Source organism: Engraulis encrasicolus, chromosome 4, assembly GCF_034702125.1.
Source record: "Engraulis encrasicolus isolate BLACKSEA-1 chromosome 4, IST_EnEncr_1.0, whole genome shotgun sequence".
Taxonomy (NCBI): Eukaryota; Metazoa; Chordata; class Actinopteri; order Clupeiformes; family Engraulidae; genus Engraulis; species Engraulis encrasicolus.
In genome coordinates this window covers 32,940,957-32,953,950 of record NC_085860.1, presented here as the reverse complement: position 1 = coordinate 32,953,950, position 12,994 = coordinate 32,940,957, and the positions used below count along the sequence as shown (strand labels likewise).

The window sequence follows — 12,994 nt, the reverse complement described above, 5'->3', positions numbered from 1 at the left end:
AAACTCAATTACTTCCGTCGCTCGCCTCACTCTTGTCGCGGCTGGTCTATTTGTGCGGTAAGTCGCTTTGGATAAAAGCGTCGGCTAAGTGTAATGTAATGTAATGTAAACATCCTGCTGCTGAGGAGAGGAGAAAAGAAAAGAGCACTTTGACAACCCCCTGCATATGACTGACATAACATTGTCATGTGCATTAATGTCACTTATTCCTGTCAGGTTTAATGGCAGGTTGTCACGACACAGGCATGGGTAGCCTTTGTCATCTTGGTAAATGTCTAATTGTCATAACAAAGGCATCACAAACAATGTCAGGCTGACAGTAAAAAGTGGCATGATTTGGCACATGACTATTATTGACAGCATTGACATTCATTAATGCTCATGACAATAACATATCAGTCTTATCCAAGGTGCAAGGTGACATGCAGTCTTATGCAAACTACTGTAAAAGAAACAATTACTTTTCTACTTCTATTATGTTATGAGCAAGAGCATTGGACAGGGGCCAGTGATTCGATTATTTTCGATACTTAAGAATGCCCCATGCGATTAAATCGTTGGCCGTAGGGTCGATGCATTGATACATTGATTATTATTTACACCCCTACAAGACTGTGAAAAAACGCAACATGAAACGCAGATGATGCATATATCAGAGTTAAATTGAATGAGATCAAAATGTGACCACTAAAAAAGAAATTTTACTGACTTAAATAATAAAAGCCTGCAGTTTGATTTATTTGTAACATCTAAAATTGCAACTACACAACAGGTGTTATCTATTTCAACAATGGTAGATCCTGTCTATCTACGTGTGTATTTATTTGTGAGGACCCAACTGCAGCGCAGTTAAATATAGCATAGCAGACCCCGTACAACCTCCCTACTATCTATCACACAGTATTACAATGACCACTGCAATCCAGCCCATAACCAGAGGACAGGAGGGGACAATAGGATAGATAGATAGATAGATAGATAGATAGATAGATAGATAGATAGATAGATAGTAAGAACGAAAGAGCGAAAGAAAGAGATAGATAGATAGGTAAATAGCTAGATAGAGAGAAAGAAAGAAAGAAAGAAAGAAAGAAAGAAAGAAAGAAAGAAAGAAACAAACAAACAAAGAAACAAACAAAGAAACAAACAAAGAAACAAAGAAAAGAACGAAAGAACGAAATCAGCTTTTTCTCACCTGCTATCAATCACACAGTATTACAATGACCACTGCAATCCATTTCACAACCAGAGGGCAGGAGGGGACAATAGGGTAGATAGATAGATAGATAGATAGATAGATAGATAGATAGATAGACGGAAAGAAAGAAAGAAAGAAAGAAAGAAAGAAAGAAAGAAAGAAAGAAAGAAAGAAAGAAAGAAAGAAAGAAAGAAAGAAAGAAAGAAAGAGCAGCCTTCTCACCTGATCTGTTTGTCAGCCATTTATCCCCACGCTTGCAGATAGTGAGTGTTAGCGCCGTGAGTGTGAGTGTGTCTGTGTGATGGTGGGAGAGCGTATGTGGTGTGTGTGTGATCAGCAAGTGAGCCAGGCGGTCAGACAGTGATCCAGACAGTGAGCGAGTGTATCAGGGCAAAGCATCCATCAGTCTGCTGAAGACCAGGCCAGCCCCTCTAATGATCTGTATGTCAGAGAGAGAGGAGAGGAGAGGAGGAGGGCAGAGAGAGAGAGAGAGAGAGAGAGAGAGAGAGAGAGAGAGAGAGAGAGAGAGAGGGAGAGACAGAAAGAAAGGGAGAAGAGAAGAGAAGAGAAGAGAAGAGAAGAGAAGAGAAGAGAAGAGAAGAGAAGAGAAGAGAAGAGAAGAGAAGAGAAGAGAAGAGAAGAGAACAGTAAGGGAGGGGGGAGGGAGGGAGAAAGATTGCAGAATGTTAGTATCTTGCTGTTTGTTACATAATTTGAAGTTACACACACACACACACACCTATGTAAACTGTCAAGCTGAGAGAAAAAGTAAAATCTTGACCATAACTGCAGTACCTCCTTTCCTCAGACACTCAACCGTGCGATTAACAGTTATAGAGATAACACTTTACCTACCTCTCTGTCCTTTCAACACTTCAACTCCCTCTCTCTCCCCCTCTCTCCTTTTTTATCTCTCTATCTGAACCCCCCGTCTCTTCTCTTCACTCCTTATCTATATTGCCCTATCTACTACCTACATCTCTCTCTCTCTCTCTCTCTCTCTCTCTCTCTCTCTCTCTCTCTCTCTCTCTCTCTCTCTCTCTCTCTCTCTCTCTCATTGCTTTGTGCTCCAGAATAGACCCTTGAATTAAGTCCAAATTCAGTCACCTTAGTTGGATATGCGGGTCTGTACTGTGCTGTGTGTGTGTGTGTGTGTGTGTGTGTGTGTGTGTGTGTGTGTGTGTGTGTGTGTGTGTGTGTGTGTGTGTGTGTGTGTGTGTGTGTATGTGTGTGTGTGTGTAAAGGACTGGAACAAAGGCCAGCTCAGGGATGATGCCATGCCATTGCACCTATTCTGAGAGTGGACAGTCATATTGCCAAATATCTCGAGCGGCCGGAGCTGGACAGATGGACACACACACGCACGAATGCACACAAGAACGAACACACAGACACACAGAAACACACACACACACACACACACACACACACACACACACACACACACACACACACACACACACACACAGAAACACACACACACAAGAACGAACACACAGACACACACACAGAAACACACACACACACACACACACACACACACACACACACACACACACACACACACACACACACACACACGAATGAACGCGCACACACAGACACACGCACGCACGCACGCACGCACGCATGCATACATACACAAGCACACACACGCACACACACAGATACAGACACACACACACACACACACAATATAGTTTGTAGAATAATTCCTAATGGGGTACTCAAATTGTCTCCTAATATTAGGGCTGGGCGGTTTTGGAAAAAATGAGCATCACGGTTTTCTTGATGAAAATTGACATCACGGTTTTCTGTACGGTTTTTTGATAAGCGGCGATTTCCCCCCAAATCTTAATCTTTCGGACGAAACAAAACTGAAATTAAATTTTAAAATGAGATACAATCTCCATTTCTATTTTATCACTTTTTCATTTCAATATTTTTATATTTTATAGTTTATATTTCCCTACCCAAGACTTTAAGTTCCCTTTCAAGTAAAAAGGGTTAATACATTATTATACACTGTATTTTCAGCTTGGCTTTTTTCCCCAAGACAGCCCAAAACTGCATATTTGTTCTACACCTGGCAACACTACTTGCTTAGTTCTCGTTGTACACCTGGCAACATTGATCACTACGACCGCATGTTGCTTTCAGTGTTGCCAAGTCCGCTTATTATACGCGACTTTGGGCTTCTTTTTTTGAGCAGTCGCTTTTAATTTTGTAAAGTCGCGGGTTGCGGTTTTTTGGGCTTGTTCTTTTCAAGTTGGGCTTGCTGTTTTCTCCTGCTCTGGTGGTGATTTGAATGTGTTTCTCAATGGCAACTCGTTTTTTCTCACTCATCCTTACAAGTGACCCTGCTACAATATTGTTAACTCCCACTTTCTGTGGTCACTTGTGGGGATTTTAGCAGCCACGCAGATCCCCGTAAAGAGCAAGGTCTTCCCTGACCAGGCACGCGACTGACAACCAACCCTTTCTGTCGCTTCTTTTGGGCTTGTTTTCACGACGCCCCTCAGTCGCTTCTTTTGGGCTTGTTTTTAGGGCGTCAGCCGCTTATTTGTCGTAGAAAATCTGGCAACACTGGTTGCCTTGCGCAGCGCGAGTAAACACAGTGGGACAGAAACGGAACAGACTGAAGAGACACGAAAACAAACGGATTTACTTGACATTGTGTGAATATTTTCTTTGAATTAAAGGCCAAATATAACGTAGAATGTATTTTGTCAGGTAGTTTGTGTCATATGGCGATGTATTTCGCTCCTATTTTGCTCCCAAATCATTTCAAACAGCAATGTAGCAATGTATCTTGTCTGCCCATTGCATTTTGCAAGCTAAGCTAAATTAGCCTCAATGGCAAAACTTATACGCAGCCTTAACAGCAGTCCTGCACACGCAGTTGGGATGGTAATGAAATACAGTTAAGGATCTGAGAACTGTTGTAGTCTATTAGAATAGCCTTTTATTTAACTTTGTGAGATCAAATGTAAGCTAAGTTGATTTAAATGTTCATCATGATTCATCCATGCCATGTGGGTTCTTCATTAGGCTATGCTTCACTCTCACCAGCTTCTTTAGCGAGATTAACCAATTATTTGTATTGCTTCAATCAACATCTTAAATTGTGATGACATTTCCTAGTAGAAAAGCAACAGTGGACTTGGAGTTGAAATGAAGTGTGACACGAAGTATGAAGTTCACGCACATAGCCTAGTATGAACAACAACAACAAAACCGTCTCTCATCAAAAAGAGAACCTTGTGTAGGTGAAACCGAGATCACGGTTTTTTAACCGTAAACCGCCCAGCTCTACCTAATATAATCAAATAATGTTAAAACCATCCGTAACCTTCACCTGTCGGAAAAGCAATGCCTTTGCACTATTACAAAAAATAATCCGGACAATACAACCAAAATGTGTTCCTTGTAAATATGTCCTATTTTTCTTCCTTGCTGGGGACATTCATGCACAGGTGCACACACACTCTCACTCTCTCTCTCTCTCTCTCTCTCTCTCTCAGCCTCGATACGAAACACAACAGGATGTGCACACACATTCCTCTCCAAACAATACAGCTAACAGCAGACACACTCAAACACGCACACACCTACACCAACAAATAACACAGCAGGACACACACACACACACACACACACACACACACACACACACACACAAACACACACACACAAGACAGTATGGCCAGAGGGGCTCCTATAATGGCCAATACTGGAACTGTGTGTGTGTGTGTGTGTGTGCGTGTGTGCGTGTGTGTGTGTGTGTGTGTGTGTGTGTGTGTGTGTGTGCGTGTGTGCGTGTGCGCGTAACAGCAAACATAACATAACATAATTTTGCATGTCAGTGTCTGTGTGTATGAGAGAGGTAAGGATAGAGCATGAGTGAACGAGCGAGACAGACAGACAGACAGACAGACAGACAGAGAGACAGGCAGACAGACATGGAGAAACAGTAAAAGAGAAGGAACCTGAGCAGTGTTGCCAGATTGGGCTGTTTCCCGCCCAATTGGGCTGCTTAGGATGGCCGTGTGCGGGTAAAAATGGCATTTAGCAGAAAAATCCGCCCAATTTTTGCCAGAGAATCAATAGAATTTGGCAGGATCTTGTGCCTCTAGGCGGGTTTTGAGCATTTTTTGGGCTGGAAATCAACAGCTTCATCTGGCAACCCTGCCTGTTGGATGTTATGCAAAGGCAGCCTGACAGCAAAACACAGCAGAATTTCCCACCTTCTTCCTCTCTCTTTTTCTCCCCCTCTCCCCCCATCGCTTCCTCTTATTTATCTCTCTCTCTCTCTCTCTCTCTCTCTCTCTCTCTCTCTCTCTCTTCCCCTGTCCATGCAGGGTCAGCAAAACCCCAAAGTCATGTGCGCTTAACATGATAAAGTTCAGCACTGTCGCCACTGGTGCTTCTGTCAGACGCTAATCTAAGGATACTACTGTGGCAGCTAGTTTAGACTTATTATGGTAATAGCAGCTATTTTCCAGCTGTAATATGTAATGATAGCTTTTATTACTTTTAATTTTATTATGCATGGTATTCTTGAAATATGTTGTTGTCAAGGCAAAAACAACAATAAACATTCAAAACAACACTGGAGGAACTCGTAGTTACGATACGATATGATTACGATACGATACGATTATACATTATTGTCAGTTTGCACTGAAATTCATTTTGCGTCCCTGAGAAACACTCGCTTAAGACAGGACATATACACATAACATCACATCACAACACTATTGCACAACTGACAAAAAACAGAGGTTAGCTGCTAAAGCAGTGGCTTACATGACTTTAGCCTGTGTCTTCATTCGATCACACCATCTGGTGCTACAGCCTACTGACTAGACACAACATTGTCTGGAAAGTTGTATTGATGGAATTACATTTAGCACACTCGCCATCACCATGTAGAAATGCTACCTTACACCAAGCTATAATTAATCAATTGGACTGTACGCCATTGTTGAACTTTTTAATCATATAATATATAACACTTTGACATAGTGATTTGGATTGTTTTAATCTAATTTTTACCTTTTTAGTCACGTGCAGTGGCTATAGACCAGGGATGTCAAACTCAGAACTGGGGGCCAGATCTCGCCCCGAGAGTCATTTTGTTTGGCCCACAAGCTCATTTCAAACATATTTTACCATTGGCCCTTAATATATAAGCTTAGTAGCATGACTTGGACATGAAGTTTGATCTGTCATACACTCTAAGAAAATTTCCCTGCAAAATAACGGCAGTTACTGGCAATTATATTTACCTGTAATTCTACTGTTATTTCACACCAAAAATCAAATACAGCTCATTGGTGTTTAATGTATCACAGTATACAACATTTTTTCAGCAGCAATTGAACTGTTAAATAACAATACTCTACAGAACGTTCACAGTATTAGTATTGTTAAACTAAAAGTGCTCTACAATATTTATGCAGTAGTATAAGTAAAATAACAGTACATTTCAGTTAAAAAGTTGAATTGTACTGTGTGATGACAGGCAAATACTGGGTCATAGTTGTATTCATGAATATGGCCTTGGCAACTTCCCACCCATCATTCTCCATAACTGTGGTACCATGGCCATGTTACCACCCCACCCTCCCATCGTTCACCATGACTGGAGTGCCTTGAGCATGATACTATGGCGCTATGCTGTATTGAGAAAATGGTTTGCGGTGGTCCTTTGAAAGTGCGGGTACGCAGTGCTATGTTACAATGATAGCGTGCGAGGTGGGCTTTTTACTGTATCTCTTGATGAGCCAATGATGAATATAGCATTGGTCAGTCTTTAAAAAAATAATTTGCACCAAGTAGCACAGCAAACAAGCAGCACTACAAGCTAGCTCTCAAAGCAATGCCTAATTTGCAGCAGGCACATTATATGCAACAATGCCACAAATGATGCCACATACAGGCAAGCTTTCACAAAGAGGAAAGTATGCAAGCATGTAAGCAAGCATGTAATCAAGCTTGTAGGCAAGCAAGTGCTATGCTGTGCCATGCAGGCCAGCCAGCAGGCAGGCAAGCAACTGAAGTGTTGATAGTCCAGATTTATATACAGGTGCAAGAGTACCATGTGACCAGAGTCATCAGGCCCTTGGCAGGTGACGCCCGTAATTGAATAATGGCATAACAGCCCTACTCAGGTGAGGCCAGGCACTGATTAGCAGATTGGTTTAGATGGGGCTGCTTGTTGCAAGAGTGTTCAAATTCTTAAAATGTTTCAGCCATTCACACTTTCATATCAAAATCATAGTGATGAAATCATCATAATGTGCTGCATCAAACACTTTTTAAGTATTGTAGTTTCCTTAAAAATTGTTTAATGCTTGTTAGTATCAGAGCATATTTAACCAGTGAGAATGACTTCTTCAGGTGGTAGGCTATTGCAGCTTGATGGCGATCACGGACAAGTGGAGGATGATAGGGTTTCAATGGTGCTGCCTAAAATATTTTGTAGAGGTGTGTCGTTCATGAACGAGCCGGTTCTTTTGAACGGCTCCCTGAAGTGAACGATGGGAACCGGATCACAGCTGGGGGAGCCACTCGACCGTTATTTCGTTCATTTTTCATTCATTTTAAGCACATGACCTTGACCAGAGTAATTCAATTTGGGAAAAAACACAATTGTTTGCCTCAAAGAGAGGCAAAAACGGTCTTTAGAAGCAGGAGAATAATCAGTTGTTGTTTGGACACCATTACCTTGAAGAGGAGTCAAAATATTACATTCACTGAATAAATGATTTAAAAAAGAGCCAAAAGAGCCAGTTTTTTGAACGGCTCTTTGAAAGGAACGAGCCACTAAGATCCGGATCCCGAAAAAGAGCCATAAATCCCATCTCTAATATTTTGGTTGCTTCCACAACGGCCAATGCTGCTATTGTGCAGTACTTACTGTTTATGCTCAATACTTGACTCAAAGTAGTATTTTCACAGTGGTTGTCTGTTTTTTCAAAAAACAGTAGAATGCTGTTGCAGAATTGCCCTAAATTAACAGTTATTTGTAACAGTGTAGTAATGCCAGTGGGTAGAGGCGAATGCAACATCTCCCGGTCAACAGAATATGTTCAGGCACATTTAAACAAAACAAAAAAAATGTTTGTGAAATTTGCTTTTGAGTTTTTAAGTTTGGGCATGCACAATATTAGCCCATCTTTTTAAATTAACATTGAGTTTGGCCCACGACTTCATCCCAGATTTTAATCATGGCCCCCTGTGAATTTGAGTTCGACATCCCTGCTATAGACCCTATATGCAGCGAAGTATCCACACTATGTGCCACTATGTTGGTTAGCCTTTAAGTGGGAAACTAGTTTGCTTGTTGGAAATTTTGCATGCAACATTATTTTGTCTATCCCATGATTTAAATGAATGAAGCGAAGGACAAAAGCGGATGAAGCGGAGGAAAAAACCTGAAGAGTGCTGTCTTTTGCTTATGTTTGCTTATGTTTTAACTGGGATTCAGCACATGGTTAAAAAAACTGTGAAACTCATCAGGTGATAGTGTGAGCTCATTACCATCCCATAATTTGACATCTTCATCTCATAATTTGTCTGTCTGTGTGCTTGTGTCTGTGCGTCTGTGTGTGTGTGTGCCTGTGTGTGTGTGTGTGAGAGAGAGAGAGAGAGAGAGAGAGAGAGAGAGAGAGAGAGAGAGAGAGAGAGAGAATGAGAGAGAGAGAGAGAGAGAGAGAGAGAGAGAGAGAGAGAATGAGAGAATGAGAGATGCTGGTCCAGCTGTGAAGCACTGTAACTACAGATGGCTGTTGTTCATTTCCTCTGCCTGCCTCTCCTCCCCTACACTTAACCAATCAGCAAGCTCCTTACTATTGCCCCTCCCAGCCACTGTGCGCTCCTTCTTTCACTCACCCTCTAATATCCTCCCTCCCTCTCTCTCTCCTTCTGCTCTTCCACTCTCCGTATATACGCTACCTTTTCTCTGTCTCTCCTTGATCTCATCCTTCCACTTCCTTCCTCCCTCTCTCTTTTCTCTACTTCTCCTCCTTCAGTATATTCCTCCTTTCTTCTTTCTCCTCTCACTCTTTCTCTCTAGTCCTGTCCTTTTCACACACACACACCCCCCCTCCCTCTGCGTCTGCGTGACTTGACTTTGTCTCGTGAGCTGGTTTCCTCAGCTCTGTTGATGTCAGCTTCTGCTTTTATTTTGAAGTTTCTCTTTTTCCATATTTCGTTTCCTTCCTGCACAACCCCCCCTCGCGTCTATTCCCCCCTCCCTTCCTGCATTTACTACCCCAATTCCTACCCCATCCCACCCGTCTTTCCATCCCTTTTCCATTCCTTTCATATCTCTGCAATTACTGCATCCGATTAATTCCAAACCACATGGTCATACTGTGCTGAGAGAAATAGAGCTAACAAGGAAGGGAGGTAGAGAGCGAGTGTGTGAGAGTGGTAGGGAAGGAGAGACAGTGAGAGCTCAGGACAGAGAGAGAGAGAGAGAGAGAGAGAGAGAGAGAGAGAGAGAGAGAGAGAGAGAGAGAGAGAGAGAGAGAGAGAGAGAGAGCTGACGGGGTAGGGAGGGAGAGGAGTCACAGCTGAGCAGCAAACTTGGCGGGTGACCAAGAACCACTGGAATAAGTTCATAGCAGGTCACACAGGAAAACTATGTCAGACTGGACGGCCAGACTCTCTCTCTCTCTCTCTCTCTCTCTCTCTCTCTCTCTCTCTCTCACACACACACACACACACACACACACACACACACACACACACACACACACACACACACACGCACACACACAAAAAGACATATACATATACACAGTCACAGTCACACACACGGGTTACATTCACACGGACGTTCTCTCTCTCCCTCTCACACATACAAATACACACGTTAACGTGCTGTAATTCCATTTCAATTTCCATGCTTGTGCTTGTCACATGCTCACAAGCTCACATCCACTTTCGATTCCGCGTCACGTCATGCACACACGCACACACACACACACACACACACACACACACACACACACACACACACACACACACACACACACACACACACACACACAGTCTTCTGCCACTTCTCCATCATCCTTCTCTTTTTTAACTTCCCCACATCCTGTCTTTTGTTCAAGTTTGTCTCCCCGACCCGTAGCCTCTTCTCACTGGCTATTGGTCGAAGCCCAGGATTGGACATTCTCCCATGATGCATCTCTCTGGGGAGAGGGTGAGGACCGTCTCTCACGCCTTGTTTAGCCTTTCACTAGCCCACTGCTTTTTAAGGCAAGGGGTGCTGCATGCGCACACACACACACACACACACACCAATAGGAATGCACACACACGACCACACACATACACACACACGCATGCGCGCACATGCACACACACACACACACACACACACACACACACACACACACACACACACACACACACACACTTGAAGACAGAAGAAAGAGTTTACTGTAAGAACAGTGACTGCCTTTTAGGCCATTGCCACTCAAGGCAAAGCAGAGTCATTGCTCACAACAGACACACACACACACACACACACACACACACACACACACACACACACACACACACACACACACACACACACACACACACACACACACACACACACACACACACACACACAAGCCACTATTCAGACAAAGCTGTAAACCACTTCCACACACACTAACCACATCCACAAAACAGATGAAATCTTCTGCACTCAAGACATTCACATGCAGTAAATCCCAACGGCATTGTTCAGCATTGCTGTTATAAGTTGAGCCCGATCTCGAGAAATTGCGTCAAATTTCTCACGCAAATCAACATGTGAGATTGCGTCCAGATTCCGACGCTTTCCCTGCTGTCTAGAGCACATAGGTAGCTTCTGATTGGTCTAGCTGTGCCCTTCCCAATACCCCTAAAAATAACTTTCTGAGTTTTAGAATTGTACCCTGACCAAAACCATCCCTAAACCTAACCTGTCAGTAATGCCATGTTTCTGAGTTTAAAATGTGTGCCCTTACCAAATCGTTCCCTAAACCTAACCTGTCACAGACAGCTGCATGACCCCTGCGCATGTAAGTCAAAGGGAATGCGTCGTGATCTGGACACAATTTCAGTTTTTGGTTTGGGTGAGAAAATATTTCATTTCCTTTGAGATTATGTAGATAACTAAAGCATTACCTCTGCTGGACAGTACAATTACAATTATATCTATAAACATACACACGGACGAAGGGCTCTAAATTAACACCAGCCAACCGTACAAATGTAGTGAAAACTTGCACTTGGTGGAGACTGTATGTGTGGTTAGTAGGATTAAACATCTACTAGCTAGCCAAATTGGCTAGTGATGGAAAAAGTTAATTCACAGCCCTGCATGGATGCGTAGTAGAGTAGAGTAGAGCTTGCCCACACTCACGCACACATTATAAGTACAGTTTGTATAATCTCTAGTGTAAAGCCGCCCTAAAAAGCTGACTTTTGCTTTTCTTGCAGGAGAGACTGTCGAATGTGTGTGGGAGCATTTAGCTCCCTCAGTTTTAATGAACAGCCCGGCCCCGACTCCCAGAGACTCCTTCTGCCTGACTTCATGAACAGCACGACTCTCAAAGTTTCTCTCTGCCTGTCTCAGATGTAAGAACAGTCTTTTAAAGGTACACTGTGCAGGAAATGGTCAAAAAAGTTACTGCAACTATGCTGCTCATTGAAACTGTGTTGCCTATTGCCAAATTTGATATTTACATGAAAGTTTACTATGTAATAAACAAATATGTTCTAGTATGGTCCAAGTACAGTCATTTTTGCAGCTAAAAATGGCTATTTTTGGAAATTCAAAATGGCGGACCATGGAGAAGATCCCCCCTTTTCATGTATGAAAAGTGCAATTTTTCCAGTCATAATGAATACTTTTTTGAATTTTATGCTGGTGGTAAGTATTCATGACAAAGGTAACATTAGTGAATGGGCAGCATGAATTCTGGAAATAAACAACTAAAAATCTCACACAGTGTCCCTTTAAAAAAAGAGTGTGTTCTGCTGCAATGCAAGAATTCCACATTGCATTCTAGGGCGCCAAACATTTCTTCAGAACTTTCGTAGTCCAAACAATCCTACCAGGTGGTATGGACGATGCGCTCGTAAAGGTTAATTAACAGCATGGCTCCCTCAAGTCAGGCATCCTCTTCTTTCATGTTGAACACCCATAGTATACGAGTCTTCCTCTGACTTAGAATTAAATCCAGTTAATTCTGAATTAAATGTGTCATACAAATACAAACGTAGCATGTGACTAAGTACTATACCTCTGTATGGGGCACTTAATGTATATTTTGGGCACTTTGGCAATGGAACCATGATGACTAGTATTTTTAATGGCAAATATATTCGTTGTAAGCAACTGGACTTCTTTTCGCAGATTGAAGACATATTTTGTCTTGTCACCTGGGAGATTTCTCCAGTTTTAATTCTGTTCAATGGCCTGAGAATCATTCAATTGTGGTCAGGCGGGCGTTAACAGAGAGTGAAACTGAAAGTCAGAGCCGAGCAGTTAAACGTCCTGGGGTGGCATATCAAGGCGGGATGGCACGTAGTAGATAACCTCACCACAACGTCTCTCAGGACGATTTACATTGGGAAATCATTTGATGCCTTGCTGTAGGCAGTTGCTTTCTTGTTGATATTGTTATTGTCTTTTGTTTTGTCTTTCGTTAGTTTTGGTCATTTCAGACCATTAAATTACATTACGTGAAGCTTTTTCTTTTTAATCCAAACATTTTTTTCAGGGTATTGGTTACA

At 42.4% G+C, this 12,994-nt stretch overlaps 1 protein-coding gene across 4 annotated transcripts in view; it reads right to left on the bottom strand.

Moving 5' to 3' along the window:
- Nucleotides 1–12,994, bottom strand: part of slc25a22a (solute carrier family 25 member 22a) — a 49,666-nt gene that overhangs the window by 27,493 nt on the left and 9,179 nt on the right. For 2 of the 4 annotated variants that reach the window (XM_063197248.1, XM_063197246.1), the window contains exon 2: nucleotides 1,421–1,637. In XM_063197248.1, the coding sequence (XP_063053318.1) occupies nucleotides 1,421–1,440 (20 nt within the window). In that variant the 5' untranslated portion in view covers nucleotides 1,441–1,637. The other 2 variants (XM_063197249.1, XM_063197250.1) reach the window with 2 other exon arrangements.